This window comes from Anser brachyrhynchus, assembly GCF_964034855.1.
Source record: "Anser brachyrhynchus genome assembly, chromosome: 25".
NCBI classification, from domain to species: domain Eukaryota; kingdom Metazoa; phylum Chordata; class Aves; order Anseriformes; family Anatidae; genus Anser; species Anser brachyrhynchus.
This window is the reverse complement of record NC_137718.1, coordinates 1,915,671-1,935,175: the sequence shown is the minus strand read 5'-3', so window position 1 is coordinate 1,935,175 and position 19,505 is coordinate 1,915,671. Positions and strand designations below refer to the sequence as shown.

At 44.1% G+C, this 19,505-nt stretch overlaps 1 protein-coding gene across 4 annotated transcripts in view; it reads left to right on the top strand.

Annotated features, from left to right (window-relative positions):
• NCAM1 (neural cell adhesion molecule 1) overlaps positions 1-19,505 on the top strand; it is a 116,527-nt gene that overhangs the window by 71,628 nt on the left and 25,394 nt on the right. For 3 of the 4 annotated variants that reach the window (XM_080567593.1, XM_080567592.1, XM_080567595.1), the window contains exons 10-14: positions 1,962-2,112; positions 2,681-2,865; positions 3,253-3,349; positions 4,104-4,274; positions 4,451-4,582. In XM_080567593.1, the coding sequence (XP_080423719.1) occupies positions 1,962-2,112; positions 2,681-2,865; positions 3,253-3,349; positions 4,104-4,274; positions 4,451-4,582 (736 nt within the window). Of the gene's footprint in view, positions 1-1,961; positions 2,113-2,680; positions 2,866-3,252; positions 3,350-4,103; positions 4,275-4,450; positions 4,583-5,736; positions 5,752-7,625; positions 7,662-9,414; positions 9,457-19,505 lie in introns of all 4 variants that reach the window. The other variant, XM_080567594.1, reaches the window with a different exon arrangement.

Sequence of the window (19,505 nt, the reverse complement as noted above, 5' to 3'; positions counted from 1 at the left end):
GGCATTGTCAGAATTTGGAGAAAAACACCTGTGTGCATCTCAGGATAACCTGTAGCAGTCGGCAGTGTGGAGCACCATCGTACCCTTTTCTGTAGCGTTGGCAGTTGGTATGGCGTGACTTCTTGCCTGTCTCTCTTAGGTGCTTTCACCATCGCTAGGACACAGTGGGATGCAAAACAGCTGAACCAGGGAGGCTAGGTAAAGGGATTACAGCTGCCCACGTCTCTGCCTCACAAGTTTCTACCTATCCTGTACCTCTTAATAGCCAGGAATTATTAGCATCTGCTGGGCTGAAATGTCGATAAAGAAAAGTGATGGTGTGCTTTTTTTGTGTGGATATTGTTCTCTCTGAATATTTTTCCCAATCTGTCTTTCTCTTTACATGTGCCTTTTATATTAAGAGGTAGAGCTTCTTCTTCAGGATTGGTTGTATTATTGCTAAAGTTTTTTGTTTTATCTTAACTGCCTGGCACTGTTTTGTTCGTATGGCATCTTGGCAGTGAGGAGAAAGGAGGTGACACAACGTACAATTAGCTTTGCTGCAATGCTCGTGGGCTGATATTTTGCCATCTTCATATTCTTGTCTACTGGAGTCATAGAGACAAAGAGACCATTCACCTGACTGGGGAGCTGAAGGAAGGCTGGTAGCCTTTGCAGTTCTGGAGCCTTTACATTTGTGGATCCTGCTGCAATAATTTCAGAAGTGAGCTGGATTTTGGAGTCAGATCACAGGTCAGGCAAAGTGATTGCAGCATAACTGGCCAACGCAGAAAGACAAAAGCAGAGCTCAGTTGTGTAAGATACCACAGCGGACTAATGCCACATTAAGGGACTTTTCTCCATTTCTAGGAAACAGCGTACACCATGGTGTGTGTTCATGGAACACAAAACTGGTTACAAAACAAGTGCAGGAGAGGCAGTAGAGTTTGTGGCATCGGTCTGCAGCAGCAGGCACAGCAATAAGGGCATCTAATTTGTTCACCTGTACTTATGTCGTTTTGGAAACAAGATGAGAAAGTTTGTCCTTTAAAGCTTCCGAGCTGATCACAAGCAGCAAGAGCTTGCACAAGCACCAGTGTGGAGAAAGGAGTCCAGAGCCACTTGTGCTTCATGTATTAAGAGAGCGCTTGGGCTTGGTCCCAGGCCAAAGAGGCCGCAATCCAATTTCGGAGGGGCGGAATGGTATATGGGTTGGGACCCCTGGGTGGTTGCAATCCCTTGGAACAGATGGTAGCCTGGATTTTACATTTCTTGTTTCTCTGTCATTGATGTCCGTACACTCTCCTGCTTGTGGGAGCAATTTCTGAACTGGCATGTAACCAGTGGAGTTTGCTCTGGAGTTCTCTTGAAGCGTCACAACACATTGAAGCAGGTTGTGTTTAGAGGGGTCATGTAGTTTTCTTGCCCTGCTCACTGTTCAGTGCCGCATTCGGGTGAAAGCTCTGAGCTTTCATTTTGTCTGATTTAGCTCTGACGGCTGGATCTGTGTTCTCATTAGTGCCATTTCAAGGATGTTGAAATACAACAAGTATCAGTGAGAGAAGAGTAAGTCTTGAATTCTCTCAGAGTGAAAACACAGAACCAGTTGGGGAGGGTTTCTGCAAGAGCATGCTAGCAAAAATGTTTTAACAGAGCTGGATCTCTACAGTTGTTATTTTGAGAAGCAGCTTGATGTTATCCAGCTGTCCTCAGACACATCTGGTACTTTGGTCTTTCATTTAAATTTTTTTCCCATCACCCGAGTCCTTCTAATCACTCACGACACTTGGTCCTGTGCAACAAGGCTGAGTGGCTTTTGGAAATGCTGCTCCATGCTCGTGATTTCACCTGCCAGGTGATCACTTCTGAAATTCTGAGCACTGGAGGGCTGGCGCGAGGTAGACTTTCGTTTCTTTTTTTCCCTGTAGTCTGCGCCGCAGGCTCACAGCTCAGCCTCTGACTCTTTCTTCCTTTTCTGCCAGACCCTGGATGGGCGCATCGTAGTGCGGAGCCACGCCCGGGTGTCATCCCTGACTCTGAAAGAAATTCAGTACACAGATGCCGGAGAGTATGTATGCACAGCCAGCAACACCATCGGGCAGGACTCCCAAGCCATGTACCTCGAAGTGCAGTGTAAGAAGGGAGGGGGGTGGTTCGTGTATTTAGATGGCGGGGAGGGGGCTGCCTCTGATTTCTTGTCTCCTGGTGAGGCAGAGGCACGTACAACTAGGGAAATCAATATTATCTTGGTAGAGGGCATGAGAAGCAGCTCAGTCTGAAACAACGCTACCGTTGGAGTCGCGTTTCGCAGTGTGCTCACACACAAACGGTTGCACTGGTTAACTCCAGCTGAGGTGCTGGTTGCACCCCGGGAAGATTAAGGGCTGTGAATCTGCCACAGCCTCGTTCATTGGGTATGTCAGTGTTGCACTTCCTCAGATGCACAGCATGCTCTCCGTTTATCCTCCAACACTGCGTTAGGAACAGCCTTTGGGACCGAGCTGACTTCTTCCTTACGTCCTTCAGCAAAAGACCAGCACCACCACCAACCCTCGGATGAGAAGGCTGTCCTCTTCCTACATTAGTTTCCCTTTCCTACATCAGACTGGGCCCCAGACAAGGAATATTTACAGTCAATTTGACTAGACTACTTCCAGAGTTTTTCTGGCTCATATTGCCTTCACGTATATGTTTCTTTCAGATGCCCCAAAGCTTCAGGGCCCTGTGGCTGTCTATACGTGGGAAGGGAATCAAGTGAATATCACTTGCGAGGTATTTGCTTACCCCAGTGCTGTCATCTCCTGGTTCCGGGATGGGCAGCTGCTTCCCAGCTCAAACTACAGCAACATCAAGATCTACAACACCCCATCAGCAAGCTACCTGGAGGTGAGGATAAGCATGGAGGGGAGAAGGGATATGCAGCCAGGAAGGCTTAGTGCTATCAAGTAATTTGTTTTTGATGTAGATGAAGTTGAGTCTTTCATCAGGGCACCCTGTTAGTGGGCAGGAAGTTGTGCGGTGTTTCCGAAAAACAAATGCAAAGGGCATCGGGTAATGGAAAACACCACTCCCTCCTTGCTTTTGACTTTCTGCCCACTGCAGTTCTACCCTTTGTGGACAGCCCTCAGAGTGTCGGCACACGTACTATATTGTTGTTTCTTCCCCTGGCAAAACGTAAACGTAATTGGCAGAGTGAAACATAAAAAGGCAAATGTAATTGGCAGAGTGAAACGTATTTTCTGATCCGAGCATGCACCTTCATTCCTTCTACAGGTGACACCAGACTCTGAAAATGACTTTGGAAACTACAACTGCACTGCTGTGAACCGCATTGGCCAGGAGTCCTCAGAGTTCATTCTTGTGCAGGCGGGTGAGCATCCCAGACAGGGAGATACGGAAAGGCAAAGGCAGCCCTTGAGCTGGGGTGACAGTGACATTTTTTTTCTAGTTCAGGTTAACAGGACAGCCAGTTTCCACTTTGAAAGAGATTGTTCGTAGGTTTTTGAGTTGGGGTGGGTTATAGATGACAAGATCTTGCCATCTGTTTCCTTGTTTTTGAAGGGTCTCATTCTTTTCAGTGTTTTCAGTACATTTTGACAGAGCTATGATCTTTGATTTCTGACAGACATTGTCAGTGTGCACATGCATGTGGGTGTGCTTCTCAAACTTAGGAAAATGCACCTAATAATATAAGCAATGCAAGACAGAAGCCACTATGTACCAAATGAAAAGGCCCACTGTCTGACTGCACAGCAGACCCGAAGGGCCTCTGGTGTTCCTAAATCATCAACTCTTTTGATGTTCTGTAGAGACAGAACAGCATCCAGAACGCTCTTGCTGCTCCGTTCAGGCTGTCCTTTTTTCTTAAAGAAAAGATGTGATTTTGGAGAATGTACTTCGAGGCTCTGACATGTTAGAGGAGGCACAAGATTAAGGTCTCTACACTAATTAGCATTCTTAAAAGCCGTTTGAGGGGAGCCTCAGGCCTGCCTTTCTCTCCTTTATCAAGCCATGACAAGGTGTTCTTGATATTTTGAGTTTTCTGCTTACTCTGCCACTGGAGCTGGGGACCCTTTCTTCCCGCTGTCTTATGTATCACTGGTTGTTTCCCCTTCCTCCCCCAGATACTCCGTCCTCTCCTTCTATTGACAGAGTGGAGCCATACTCTAGTACCGCCCGGGTGGGGTTCGATGAACCTGAAGCTACTGGTGGGGTGCCCATCCTCAAATACAAGGCAGAGTGGAGAGCACTGGGCGAGGGGGAATGGCATTCGAGGCTGTATGATGCAAAAGAAGGTAGGGTGATAAAAGAAGTTACCTCTTCCATCTGCGTCTCGTGACTGTGAGCTTGGACCCAGAAGGCGGCTTTGTTACGTGGCGTAAACATGGCATGAGTACAGTAGGAAAATGGCATTTATTGTTGTCTCAGGCCTGAGCCTTTCTTTGTTTTTCCTCTTTTGTTTCTGTCACAGCAAATATGGAGGGCACGATCACTATCAGTGGCCTGAAGCCCGAGACAACCTACTCTGTGAGACTGTCTGCGGTGAACGGCAAGGGTGTGGGTGAGATCAGCCTGCCATCCGACTTCAAGACGCAGCCAGTTCGTAAGTAAAACTGAGACCTCCCTCTGCTTCTCTGGTTCTCTTTCCTTGCATCTTTCCAGGGAATCTCTGTCATGCATGGACAACGCCCTCTTCTCTCGCAGACCTTGCTGCACCCATTGTTTTTGTGGTACTTTTTGATAATAATGAGTTCTTTCACTAATTAAAAATCTTCATTGAAGGTGGGAGGCAGAGAAGCTATTCGCACTAGTGTGTGCCCTGGGTTACTAGTGTAAACTGCATACTGTCAAGAAAAGGGGTTATGCAATGGAGAGTTCAACGATGTTTTAAGAACAAGCAGTGGGTTGGGAAGTGCATGCTCATAAAGAATGTAATGTTTCTTCGTTGTTGCAAGACCGGGTTTTTTTGCAAATCAGAAATTAATAAGTTCAGCAAAGGAGTGGCCGTGAACTGTGGCAGGAGGGAGGAGGATTTCTCTCTTCTGCAGATTACTGCTTTAAGATGTCCATGCAGCATGTGAGCAATTTCCACAGCCTCTCATCTGCTTTACTTGGGCAATCTTCCACTCTGATGGCGGGATGCTCTGCTGCGGCAGAGTGTAGCGTGGGTAGGGGACATGTGACAAAAGCAGGAAGGGAAGAGGTCGTCTTTTATCCTTGTACCCAGCCTTATCCAAATATTAGGATCTGCAGTCAACCCCTCACAACTCCTGGGATTTTCTTCCCTGCTCTCCTTGCATTTAGATCTAGAGCCTGTTCTTCCTGCCATCGCACACATACTTGTGTACCTATTTCATAGCTTTTCTGAAACCACTGTCCAGGACTGTCTTCTGAACTCAGAGCTGGCGTTATTCCTACCCCATGTATGTGCATGCTGGGAGGCCCCGAGATCTGTGCATGGTCTTGATTTGGTCTGCCGACTTCAGCCTCACCAGAGCTGCTGAGCGTAATGGAACAGTACGCGTCTTGCTGCCTAGAAATCCAGGCCCTGTGCAGTCAGCCAGCCCTCCCAATAAATATCCAGTTGGTTGCAGTAACTCCTGTTGCCTACCCCACTCCCTAGGGTTGGATTTGGGACAGCTGATGGTGTTTTGAATTTCCAGCTCCATATTCATTTTCTCCTTTTCTCACCTCTTCTACATTTTTTTTTCTATCTGTCTTCTTTTTGTTTGTGTTCCATCCATGGAAAAACTGCAGGTATCCCTCACTCACGTAAGTGCCTCTCTGCATTTGTTTCACTTTTTCTGTTCCTAACATACATAGCACTAGCTTTTAATCTAGTGCCTTTTTCCTTCTAGGGTCGTTAGAAATGAAGTGTCTGGTACTGTCTGTTTCCTAACAAAACTGACACTAGAATAGTCATCCTGTGCTGGTTAATACTTGTCGTTTATAGAACAGAACTATGGGCTTAACATCTTAGTCTTTATTGTACAGCATGTGATTCAAACATTTAACTTAAAGTGCTTGCCTAATAATAAAGGTTAGCTTGTTGATGACAGTGGAGTAGTGGAAGGCTTCATGCTTAGGAATTTATTAAAAATTTTCAAAAATTAAGGCAAAAGCTTTGGCTGAATTTCAGGTGTTTTATACCAATTAAGAGCCAACCGAAAACTTCCGAATTTTGAATATTTACAAAACTTTGAAACAAGCAAAAAATTTGAGGAAAAAAAACCACATCACTTTTTTCCCTTCTTCTCCCTAGTGTTCTTTACATGTAGTACTCTTTGAGCAGTCTTCCAGTAACTGTGTAGATTGTATACTAAACTAATTGAATAAACTAACTGAACCACACTTGCACTGTTTTTCCTTGAAGATTGTGTAATACAAAAGCTCATACTTAGCAGACTACTAACAAGACAGACAGGTAGTCAAGGTGGGGAGCTGAATGGACAGATGGACAGGCAGAATGGCAAATTTCAGTACCTGCAGAGTCAACTGGAAGACGTGGTTCTGAACTGCGTGCGCAAAATGCTGCCTAAAGTTGTTCAGAGCCTGTTAATTTCAGCAGAAGTAACTCGGCCCTTAAATGAAGTTATTCATGGTTGGTGTTATAGCCATCGGGCAAACGGTTTGGTAGGCCCTTCTAAATTTGAACATCATCAACGATACACAAGGGAGATAAGACCGTAGGCATTTAGCCTCCGTGCAGATCAGTACCATGGGAAAAGATCCAACAGCAGAGAGGAAAAAGAATATTTAAAAGCCTTGTTTCAGCCACGTCCACAGACCTGTGTGCCAAAGCTCGTGTTCACCACTTGGGGACAGGTAGGTGCCTTTGAAGGAGAATATTAAATCACAATTCTTGTAGAGTGGTTTGGGTTTTTTTGCAATTGTTTTTTGCTATTTTTTTTAATGTGGCAATCAGCCATTAATTAGTCTGTAATCCGTAACTCTGCACCCCTGTATGGGAAGCTCTATTTTGTTTTCCCTTCTTAGTGGAGTATAGCATTTTTTCATTTCCAAATTCAATTCTGCTGATGCTCTTTCAAGCAAGCTTGTGCCCTGCAGCTGTGTTCCACCCGAGCATTTGGTTCTCTAATTCTTCTGTGCTCTATGGGGCTCTCAAATCCCAAACTGGGTTGCAGCAGTGGTGAAGAGATCACTGGCATAGCAAAAATTCGTTTTTTCATCTGTGTTTGAATTATGGCCACACGATATTACCAGTTTATGGGCCAAGTCAAAACCAGAGAAAATAACCAATTTTTTCTACTTCAAATAGTCTAAAAACTGAGGGCATTCTGTAAAGCCTGCTGAGATGTCTCTGTTGTTACCCTTTCCATCTCCCCCAGGCACATTCCCCCAAAGTAGTTTCTCCCTATCTTAGAGGCAAATGAAGGCCCAATGGTATGTGTTCAGTGATCCTACATTATGAGAAAATTGGTTTAAAGCAAGAATTCAGTGTCCAGAATACAGGTTTGGCAAAGTGCCGAGTCTGGAGTTGGAGGCAGTACTTGCTTTGCTTGGGCTTTGTGTCCAGAGAGGTTCGATCTGACAAAACTTTAACACTTTACTCTTTAGTTGTCCTTCTTTTGGCAGCATTGAACAGGAGTCAACTCCCCTCCTCACTTTCCTTTCTCTTCCTTTAGCAAGTACTGCTGCCCCCACCTCCCGCTTAGCAGAGAGTGAGTATGATGGAAGAGGCTGTCTTGTTCCGCCTTGCTCTGCATGCAGCTCCTCACTGAGTGTGGTGCGGTCTGGCTAACAACCTTGGGTGTTTTCCTTCTTTTCTCTTTCTATGTATATTTTCCCCCTGAGTAAAAACTGAGTCTCTTGGTAGAGGAGCTTCCAGGACAGAGAAAAAACACAGACAGCTCCCAGGCGTGCTGGCCTGGTGGAGGGAAAGGGATCAAGAGAAGGTCGCAGAGTGAAAGCCTGCCCATGTGAAAGCTGGTAAAAGTGTTGTCACTGGCCTTTGATTTTAAGATTTCAGATCAGCTTTTTCCATTTTGTGCAACATTTTATGAGACTTGCTCAGCTTTTGTGATGTGAGGTTAAATTTCTTGAAATCATCTTAGCCCAGCATACAAGAGTCTAGTTTCAGAGCCAAATAGAGGGGGAGTATATTTTAGTGATCAGCAGTGAATGACATGTGCTTTACTAACCCTATTAGTTAGTCACATTCAGGAGCTGTGTAAGGAAACTCATTTCTTTATATCCTGCTTCATTTTTTTTTAATCTGCATAATCAGACTTAGGCTGCAAGCCGCACAAAGGTCCATCCTGTTCGCCCCTCATGCCAGTAGGACTGGTGCTGTGATGGGTAAGGAAAAGAAATGAACCCCAGAGATCTGATTTTGACCTCATTCTGTAGCTGTACCTGTACTCTGCTCAGTCACAAAGACATGCCAGTGATGATTCTTTTGTTTTTCAAGATGTTCTATAGTAGAGAAATCATCACAACTCACATCTCTCATGCTGTGTTCTCCCAAGGGCTTTTGGAAGTAGAGACATTCTTTTTTGTCCTTCTTTCCCTCTAATCCTTGTATTTGGTACTTGTACAGTCTGCCCTAGCTCCTGGAAGTGGAGTGCTTAGCAACAATCCTAAGGGGCTTTCAGTCTGCGGTCTTCTCTCAAAAAAATGCCTTATTTCTCTTCGTTTCAGTATTTCCCTAATTTATTTTTTTTTTTGAGAAAGCAATGGAGCAGTCATCTATTATTCCATCATATTCTGCTTCATTTTTTCTTCTTTGCAAGAGCTCTGGCTAACAAGCGAGGAAGAGAAGTTATGAATGCACAGTGCAGAGAAGAGAACCAGAATGTGGTGGCTATGTATGAGCACCAAAACGGAGGGTGTTCTCCCTTAAAGCTAGCTAGGTGGATTAGTGCTGGTCTTTGGAGAGCTCTGCTTTCAGTGGCCATCCTGTGAACAGAAAGAGAAGTTCAGGGCAGTTCTTTTGGGGCTGTTAGACACGTTGTTTCCTCCTTTTCTCTGCCTGTACCGTGGCCCCAGCGCATGAAGGTGAGAGAGATCTCTGTATCAGGACGGTAAGTTGTCGGGAATCTTTGCTCCTTTGTCTTTTAAAGCTGGGCCTGGCCAAAGCTAGCAATGGGATGCTGTTCTGGAGGGCCTCTGGCAATTCTAGGACTTAGCGGATGACAGGATGTGAACCTAGATTGCTATTTGGGTCAAAATTAGTCAGAAACACCGTAGCTACCTCTGAAATCATATTCAGAGAGGTTGGAAAATAGCAGCGGTACGGCCCAATTTTGCAGGCTCTTAAGGTAAAAAACATCTGCCATGAGGATTCAGTATCATTCTCTCTTCATTAGGCCTGCTCCCTTTCCTTTCTATCACCCCTGCTCCCTGCCTTTTATAACTCACTTTCATGCTATGCTTCACCTTTACATGTCCTATCTATCCTTCGTGTTTCCATAGCAACTCGGCCTCTTACTGAATCCGAGAGCACAGAGCCGCCAAGTGAGTAGATGGGAACTGCTCCCCTTTGGTCCGGAGTGCTGTTTGTTATGCTGCAGCCCTTCCGTCGAGGGAATTAAAGCGCTATGCTTTGTTGTTCTGATGTCTGCTAACCAACAATCTGGCATTAAAGTGTTATGTGAGCACGTAGCTGTTAAGAACCCAGCACGGTACCACTCTGACTCCTCTTCTTCCTGTCATCCTACCAAGCATGTGGTAAAAAATTGAAATAGAGGATTTAGAAGACACACAGAGGAAAAAAAAGAAAGAAATTTAGATGGTGATTTCAAAAAGGAATGTTTTCTTTTCATGCTTTCCGTTAGTGAATTTTAGAGTTAAAGCTGCCCTCACAAAAGGGACGTGGACTGGATAACCTTCTTGATATCCTGTCTTGCTTATTTTCTGTGAATTTAGGGACAGAGAGGTAGCGTTGCAACTTCTGATTCTGGATGTTGAAAGGAGATGTATATGAGGAGACAGAGTATCTTACAGGAGAGGGCATTGCAGGGAGAGGGAGCATTGCTCCCATCGTGCCGGTGATCCCCTGCCAGCATTAAGAGGTCCAAGACTTCACGAGTCTTCGTCTCAGCTGGGGATGGAATTGGGATCCCCTCAGTTCTTGCTCAGTACATGGTTGGTACTGAGCCGTTCCTCGTGAGGTTGAGTCAGGTAAGCAGACGCTTCCATGCTGGATCCAAGTAGTCACCAAAACTAGATAAAACTTGAATTAGTTGATTCGAAGGCAGAAGAGCCATTGCGAAAAGTCTGTTTTAGATTATCTGCTCCCAGTTCAGTGATCCACCTTCCTGGCACAGAGTGGATGTATTAGATGGGCAACTTCAGACCCTGCTTGCAAACGGTCTGTAGCCTATCACATGCAGACAGAAGTCAACTAAATATTTGCCACACAGTCCTGGAAGATGAAGACAACCAGTTTAAGAAGAGAGAGGTTTATCTAGTGCATGTGCTTGCTTTCAACAACTAATCATTTAGACAAACCCAAATGTTTTTCTTTTGATTCAATAAAGCGTATGGCTGTGACTATGGTCTTTGAGATAAAGACCGGTGTGCTTACATGTAGTGGGTTAGAAATGGTTCGTGACCTCTAAATGGAAAATACTAAAAGCATGAAATACGTGGTTACTTGGCGGTTTTCTGATGGAGGGAAAGTTAATCTACAACTGTCAAAGGAAGCTTTAAAAAATAAAAATAAAAGCATTACTATGTACGACTGGCACGCTCCATGGCCTTTACTCATGACGTGAAATGTACTTTTTTTACATGCTGGTGACTACAGGAAACGCTTTTCTTCTTGCTGAATTTTTTATGGATAAATATGTCAAACTAATTCCTGACACACCTGAAGTGACAGCAGTTCTGCATTGCTGAAGAGAACTTTTAATTCTAATCAGATTTGGGGCTGAGTAGAGAGGATGAAGGGCAGGGGAAAAGAGGGCAAGCAGCAGGTCTACTAATGGTCTTAGAGTTTGCTTTTGAGGAGGCAGGTACCCCATTCTGGTTTTACATGTGTGGGGGTAGGCTTTAATTGTGAAGGAAAATGTGTTGCTGTTGTTCTGTAGGACATTCCTTGTTCTTTAAAAAAATGAGTCTTTTTATCCAGAAAAGATACCAGGAGCTAGTTCATGATAGACATTTTCCATGTGATTTGTTTGTTTTTGCTTGTTTGCTGTTGTAGTTTGTTTTTGTTGTGTGTGTGTTTGTTCGTTTGTTTCTTCTGAGGGTTCTTTTGGTGGGTTTATTTTTTTATTTTTTTATTTTAAGGGTAAAAGTTTGCGTTTACACCTACGCTGAAGTTCATGCTCTTCTATTGAGCAGAAGCAGATGTGGCCTCTCACTGTGTCATTGTCATTTGTGTACATAGTTGATTTATGCAAATAGGCACATTTGTTTTCCACGCTAAGCTGTTCCGCAGCACATGAATATGCTATACACAACAGCATAAAAGGGCATTTGCACAAGGCAGATGCTCCTAGAACTTCGGTTCATTTAATTATTGATGACACTGCTGAATGAGCTTGTGTCTTGCTCCGAGATAACCTCAGTGGGTAAACGAATGGAAGTGAGAGCAATTAGAAATTGAAGCTCCTGTGTAGCACCATGAAGTCAGTAAAATGAACAATGGATATAACTGAAACCTAATGAAGCTGAAGAGAGCTTCTTAGCTGACTTCAGTGAGTTTTTTACTTCAATGTGTGATCAGTAATGTATGGGAAGAGATGTCTAGAGCCTAGTAAGGGATTTAGGAACATGCACCTCATTTGACTTAGTTCTGTATCAGAGACAGTGATGAAGATGGCTTTCTTGCAGCTGTTTCCACTGTAGAATCTGTTTTGCATAGCAAAATGTTTGAGGTCACATTAGAAGGTTGTTTTTTTTTTCCTCTTTTCTTCCAGTTGAGGTGGTGAATTGGGTCTTTCCTCTGTCTAGGCTGCTGTTTTTCCAGAAGCTATGGGAACTTCTGTCATATTTGCTAGATACAAGTGAATGGATTCCAAAGTTGCAGGGTAAGGGAGGTAGGGAGGTTGAGGACACTGAGCAAGTGACATGCAGGTGGAAAGCCAAGTGCATTTTTCTATAAAATCTTTGTTATCTTGCACAGTGTGTCCAGTCAAAATAGGTTGCAGTCTTGGGGAAAAAGGTCACGTTGGCATCCCATAGTGCTGGTGACTCTTTTTGCTTTGCAATTTCTTTCCCCAAGAAATGAGGCTGGCCACTAGGTATTATTTATATTAAGATAAAAATGGCAGGGGAGGGAGCCAATTTACAAGAAAATGAAAGTTCAATAGCAGTTGTCCATTAAGTAATTTGTCTTTCATATTCCTTTTCTTTTTCCTTTCACTCATTTCAGATTTGCCAGGAAGTAAGTACAGATGTATATTTTCTGCTGCTCTGACCAAAATGCTACCAGAAAGATCTACCCTGGGTCGCTGCACCCAAAGGAATTTAATGTTCATAGACAACTGCAATCGAAGATCTAGTTGGCTAGCGAAGCTAGGGAGTGAGGGAGAAGCGTTCTCACAGGGCAGACAAAACGGCGTCTCCGCTTTTCGTGCTTTGTTTAAATACGGTCTGCAAGTAAGCTGGTCAATGGTCCATATCTCTCAACAAGCCACGATAATCACAGTAGCTGTAAATGACATTTTTATCGTGTTCCTTGGACTGGTAATCCTGAGAGACAGGTCTGATTATGAAGGCCCTTGCATTTCCAAATTCACACGGTAAGTACTGCCTGGGAGTAGCAGCCCGTGCGTACCAGGGCCTCATTTCTCTTGAATGCTCCAAGGCAATCAGTGCTCTGACTGTCTGGCTTCAGCCTATGACAATAGGATGAATTTCAAGGTTTTAAGCTAACTAATATTTTCAGAAGTCTTCTGTGTCTTAGAAGCCTTACCCAAATTTGCTTTCAGTCGTATTTATACTGCTAATTCGCCCTTGATCTTTAACTAAATCTCTCCCTCGGGAGGAAGTGATTTTTAAAGGCAACCTCTCTCGTCTAATTTTAAACCTACTCATGTACTTACAGCACGTAAAGATTGATAGTGCACTTAGTGGGGATTTGGCAGTGTGTTTCCTCGTGAGCAGAAGGCGCTGAATGCCCTTCCAGGCAGTCCAACTTCTAAACTTCCCTCCTTCATTGTGCACCTGCCTGGAGTTCCATGAGTCTATGTTTGTAACTAGAAACAATGGCTTGAAAGCTCAGATAAAACAAACTGATTTTACGTTTTGTATTATCAGTTCTTTTCCCAATAACGGCATGCCCTTAATCTTGTCAGACAGGAGCAGGTGAAAGATTAAGGGATTCATTCTCCTTTACACAAAATTACTGGGGAAGTGCCAGAGCAGTGTGAAGTAGCCTCATTTTAATGAGGCGAGTGAAAAATCAGATCATAATTTAGGAAGAGAAACTGGGTATGGAGGTAGTGGTGTGCTCCTGTCTGACACTTGATTGTTTTTACTCTTGCCATACAGTCTGTAGGCTTCTTCATCTCTGCCAGCAGTAGCTGTCTTCCTCGTGCCATCTCTGTCATTAACTTCCAGTGCAGAGCACTTCATTCCTCCTTGTCAGAGAATACCCTCGCAGACATGAAATCACCAGTGTAAAGCATTGCACGGGACTCATTGTGTATCGTTGAATCATCAGGCTCGTGTGTTGGGTGGAGCTTGGGCACTCTCAGTGGTAACTGGCCGTCTGACCAAACCCTGGCTGCAGCTGAGACAAAAAGCCCTGTCCTTGGAAATGTATGCACATAGTAGGGTTTTAAGATACTGTTAATATTTAGGAAGGCATTTCTTCCAGCAGAAGGGAGAACACCACAATGTGCAGTGCCGAGGTTTGTCTTCACTGAACTGTGAGCTACGATTTTGACTATTTCACCTCTGATGCGTGGAGTGTTTCTGAATAACGATGTGTTCCCTTTTTCTTTCCAACAGTCGCGTGGAGTCCTTCAGCTGCCCAAGCTGTGGGGCGCAGTCCTCCTCTTGCAGTTTTTGTTTCTTCCTCGACTCGGTATTTGTCACTGAGCAGTGGTGTGGCTGTGCCTGGCGCACCCTAACTCCGCGCCGCCCGTGGGTTAATGTTCTCTATTTGCAGGCGTTGTTACTGTCTCCCCAGTGTTTGAGATATACTGGCTAATTTAATTTGGTTCCTGTTTTATTTAGTCTGTAATTCTGTTGTTGATTTTTTTCCCTTGCCCATTGTTTACATCAGTTTTTTGATTTTTTTGTATTTTCCATGTGACCTACTCCACTTTCCTTTCAACCCATCATGTGCGTGCGTATCATGTGACTTTGTCATGTGCCTTGCATGGTGCTGCTGATGTCGTCCTCGCTGGTGAACAGAAGGTAAAACGCTTTGTTCTGACGGGTTGCCTAGCTCTGGGGGAGGAGCCCCTCGGTCAGCGGCCAGGGCCCTCCAACTTGCATCGCTCCAAAATCCTCCCGCAGGCCTTTTGGAGAAGCTGCCCAGCACTGTCCGCACGCGAAGAACTAAACTTCGGTCTTCTGCGCTGAGCTTGAAGCTAGCTGGGGGGCAGGACGACAAAAATCGTGCAGCTCAGTCATTTGCTTCTTTCCCTGGCAGAATCCCCCAGTCAGCATCCAAGCCTGTGTCTGCCATTAATACCGATGGCAAAAATCCTTTTGCATTTTAAATGATCGGTGTGCCAACTACAGGCTCTTGGAGAAATTGTGGGGTGAGATGCTCAGGTGATACAAACCACTGTATTTGCTGTTGTTTCAGCGACATTTTGACTCTGTGCTATATGTTTATGTACATATGTTCATGCTCTACACGTTTAGTCGCTTATCAAAAGGATAAGAAATTCCTCGTCTCTCAAAGTCAGTTACTGGTAAGCATGTCACATTATGATTTAAGAAAGAAATCCTTCAAGTGCAAAACTTAACCGTAGCTAGAGCAGGAAATATGCTTTTATAGCGTAGGGTATGTATAGGCACGCCCAGAGTAGATGATGGGAACTGCACTTCACGCTATATGCATGAGAAGTACTATTGCACTTCTCTTGCCAGAGCACCTCGTTCCTCCCACACAGTGTCTCAGTGCCAGGCAAGGGAATTAATCCAGGTCTGAACTCATTTAACAGGAACAGTTAGAGTGGCTGGTGATTTCCATGAAATCAAGAAGCAAATGATTGACCCTTGCAGCTTGTGGAGATGAAATTTGTCTCCAAGTAAGACATATGGTAGCACAAACGTTTTCTGTAACCTTTTGCTTTTTGCAACTTCACTTGCTACTATGTGCATAATTTAAAGAGAGGTGGGGAAACCCTGCTTCTCTGCTTCCCCAAGTAAATAAACCATTTTGAAACCCAGGAAGCAATTTTTTTTTCAATCTATGAGTTTTGAAATGACCTTATTGTCTTGGACCACCACCAGGAAAGGATTTGAGGTGGGGTTTGCCTGGAAAACAAAACTAACACCAGTAACCTTCCCACATGACTGCATGAGTGGAGGCAGCCCCTCTTTCCCTGGTCTGTTCCATCTCTGGGTGAAATCCAGGAGGGTTGAAGGCTTGGTTGTCTCGTTTTCGCATGTTCTGTTTTTGTTCCTTATTTCTTACTGTCAGTGTTCGTTTCTCTTGTGTACACTGTGAAGACTCCCGTCCTACTCTTTTTCACCCTTGTGTATTTACCACTCGTGGAGACTTTGCATAACTGTGGCTGATGTTAGTTTCAAATGGTGACACTGTAGATCACAGTCTAATCCCATTTACATGGCGGTCAAAAAATGCAGAAATCAGCTGCTTCCTCATTCATGCATTGCAGAAATTACCATAGACAGATTGCAGTTGTATTCTCTACGCAAGGCAAGGATGCAGGATTGTTCTCGGGTGCCAGCTGGACAAGGATTTAGGCTCATAGACTCAAGCGGTGCAGTTGTCTAGTGCCACATTTGACCCACTTTTCAATGAATGGGCAAAAGGAAAACGTGGTAGGACAACAGAAGAGAGGTGACAGTCTGTCGTTGCACCACTGCTACTTCTGGCGTACAGCACAAATTTAGTGCCCTCTGACCAGGGAAAAGTTTGTACTGCACTTCCATGGCTCTTCTCTCCCCGTGTCAAAAGCTGAGCTGCCTTGAATTCAGCTTCACAGAGGGTTTGCTCAAATATAGTTTCAACTGGGAGAAGCAGACTGTGTAAAACACTATTTGGTTTATTCTCTTCCTTTTCGGAAAAGTGTTCTGTGGGTGAAGTTGAAGTCAGTGGAAGTTGTCAAGCTCTAGCAAACTCTACAGGGTTGCTGAAACCTGTAAACTTTACATCTCTGAACAAAAATGCACCATTTCCCAAGTGAAGTGTGGGAAGATTTTAGTTACTTGCCTTATCCTGCCCTCCAGTGGGCTCCGCTTGTACGATTTGGTGCTCTGACTGCTGGGCTAAGCGTGGGGCAGTGCAGTCACAGGAGCGTGCAGGGCGCCCTATGGCTCAGGCGTAACTGCTCAGCATCAGCACCCCACATAGTGAAAGCATAAGATCCTGCATCCCTTGCTCTGCAGCAGAGCGAATTCAAAGTGGAGCAAGTCTGGCACGTTTGGAGCCGTGCTCTCAGTAAGCTAAGCAGTGTCGTCACAAGGAGGATTCTTTAAAAAGAACCACAAAGTGTGGCTGGAACAGGCTGTTTTCTGCAATGCGTCCAGTGGGCCCAGTGTAAATGGGAGACCCCAGGCATGTAGCACACCTTCATAATGCACTTTTGTTTTTCAGCCCCTCTTCCTGTAGGGAGGATGCATGTTCCAAGAGCATGAGTTTTTCTCTAACCTTCTTACGACAACCTTTTCTCTTCAGCTACTGACACTGACTTATTATAGAGATGCTGATTCTGCTGGACTAAACCTCTCCCACTAAACCTCTTCCTCCTTTGTTTGGAACTACACACTAACCCATGTTTAATTTTTCAGCTCTCTATCTGGATTGTATCTGCATGATTAAGATCAATTAAATTCTATCTATTCATGGAGAAAGAAATGTCAAATATTCTTCACTAGGTATTGCACCTCTAGAACTGTTGGGCTTTAGCCCTAGGACTGGTCCGTGTTCTCTTATCTGAAGGGAATGTTTCTTGGAGCAGGAGCGTATTTAAACAACTGGGAAAAGAAAGAACCGGAATGTGGAAACTAGGCGATTCAAAATGAAGAAAGGTTTCAGCAGGGAGGGTAATTAGTCATTGGAATGGCTGCGTATAAAGTACAGCGGCAAATCTAGCTTATAAAAGCATTGTATCAGAAATGAGCATCTTTACAAGGGATGGTAATTCACGTTTTAGTCTTGGTACTCAATCACTGGAAAAAAAAATCTAGGCTATATCAGATAAGAGGTCTGATTCTTTATTTACAGTATTCCCTTATGACTTCAGCATCTGTTTGCCTAGTAATAATTCTCTATCTGAGATGAGGATGGGAAAGAGTACCAAGGAGATGTTGATCTTGTACTGTCTAGTTATCAGTGAAGCCATTCATCAAATCTGTTACAAATAAGGCAGAAGTCGAGCATTGCTGCTCATGAAAGTTTTGGCAGCGTCAGGTGTCTCAGCATCTAGCAAAGTAAGAGGCCTTGAACAGCCCAGTTGTTACTGGGAGTTAGTTTGCTTGCATGGGGAAAATAAACATAGAGCACGACATTTGCTCCTGCTTTCATTTCACTGTTGGCTAGTAGTCTGGACAGTTATTCCAGTAATAGCTTCTTCATCTCAGTATTCGAAATCAAAGCCTTTTCAGTGATATTTTCTTTCAGGATTGAGGAAAGACAGATAATAGTTTGGTTAACCTGGTGTTTTCAGTATGCCTGGGTGAGGTACCTCTGCTCATCAAGAACTCACCTGTTCACACTTCTTTCACTGTAATGCATTCCCTGATTTCAGCATTCATAATTCCAGGAAAAACATGGGCTGGGAAGAGATTCTCAAATATACAGCCTCAGCTGGCAGCAGAGACAAAAATCCACCCCTTTGTCTGTACGGTAGATGGCAAATGCGGTCAGCAGTTAATCACGAAATTCTCTTGTCCTTACTGAGGACATGATGCAGTTGGCCCTGTACTGCGTGAACCCGGACAGCTCCAGAGGAGCACATAGCACCTCCCGTAAGATAAATATGGCACATGGCAATAGAACTCGGGCTGCTTCAAACTGCACTAGAGGTCCGTGCAAGGGCAGCTCCACACTTACCTTGAGAGCCCTGCGTTTGTGCTTTCAACGTACAGCCACGGAGAAACTTGCTACATGTCGGGATGCAGAGCTTTTGTGTCTGCTCCTCCTGCCGTGGAAGCCTTGTCGTGGGGATGTAGGCAGAAGCGAGGATTTGGAAAAGAGAAATACAGAAAAACATGGAAAAGCATGGCAAACAGGAGCGTTCCATCTTCACATCTTTAAGAAAAGTTAGGACTTTGTGAGACACAAATGCATTTTACATTAAAGAACTGTGTATCCGTGGATTGTAATTACCTTTTTGGAACAGTTGGTGTGTTATCCTGCAAGGAAATGGAATTAATCTAAAATTACTGTTTCAGTCTAGGTCTTGGGGTTTTTTCATTGATGTTTCACCAAAAAAAAAATAAATCCCCATGATTTCTTGCTTTGGAGGTGGAAGGGGAAGGGCTTCAAATTACTTCTGAAGATGAACTCTGAAAGTTATTGGAACATTAGCCTTGCTCTTGCCAGTCAAAACTGCATGTGCTTTCCATTAACAGCTGAATACAAATCCAGACAGAAGAGATTTAGAATTGAGAATGGTTTTTGGGCTGAAATACAGAAGCTCCTGTAAGTTTGCGTAGCTGGTGTTGCCTGCCAAAGTTAATACAACTGCTGACTTACTATTTATTTCCACTTTTAGTGTAATATAGCAGAACTAAATTTTAAAAGTTTTGTTTTAGGCAGTGGGCTGAACTTGAAGGTCACAAATGTTATTTCAGAGTCCTGGCTTTGTTCTCAGTCGTTCAGGCTCTTAAGTCACAAACGTCACTGAGTTTTGGTCTTGTTCTCCTTGGGGGATACATTCAGAATTGGACGTGTTGTAATTGTACATTTCACCACACTTTGGGGCACATGTCGGCATGTCTTTAAGAAAGCCTGTTGTCCAAATCCCAGGCAGCACTACCAGTAAAGACAAAAGTGCTTTAGCAGAACCATAGCCACTTGAAGCTAGAATGGTAAGGTGCGTGCTCAGCATTAGCAGACCTGTACAGACTGTGGCTAAATGGAGGTGTAGGAGGTGTTTTTCTGCTTTTTAACGCCCAGCCACTTTAATAGATGTATAAAATACTGGTAAGAATTAGGAGCCTGTAATGAGACCAGTCAACGTAGCGCAATTAATTTCAGGAGTTTGTTGGAACTGCCAACTGCAGCTGATTTGTAAGCTTTAATTTGCAAATAATTGCAGTGTTGCTTTTGCTCAAATTACCCATAAAGAAATTGGGTAGATTAGCCTTTAGAGAATAACAGCTGAAATGGTCAGAAGTTCCTAAACAGCTTTTAAGCCCAGAATTCATGAGTGAAACACTGAGACTGCAGCCGATAGTAA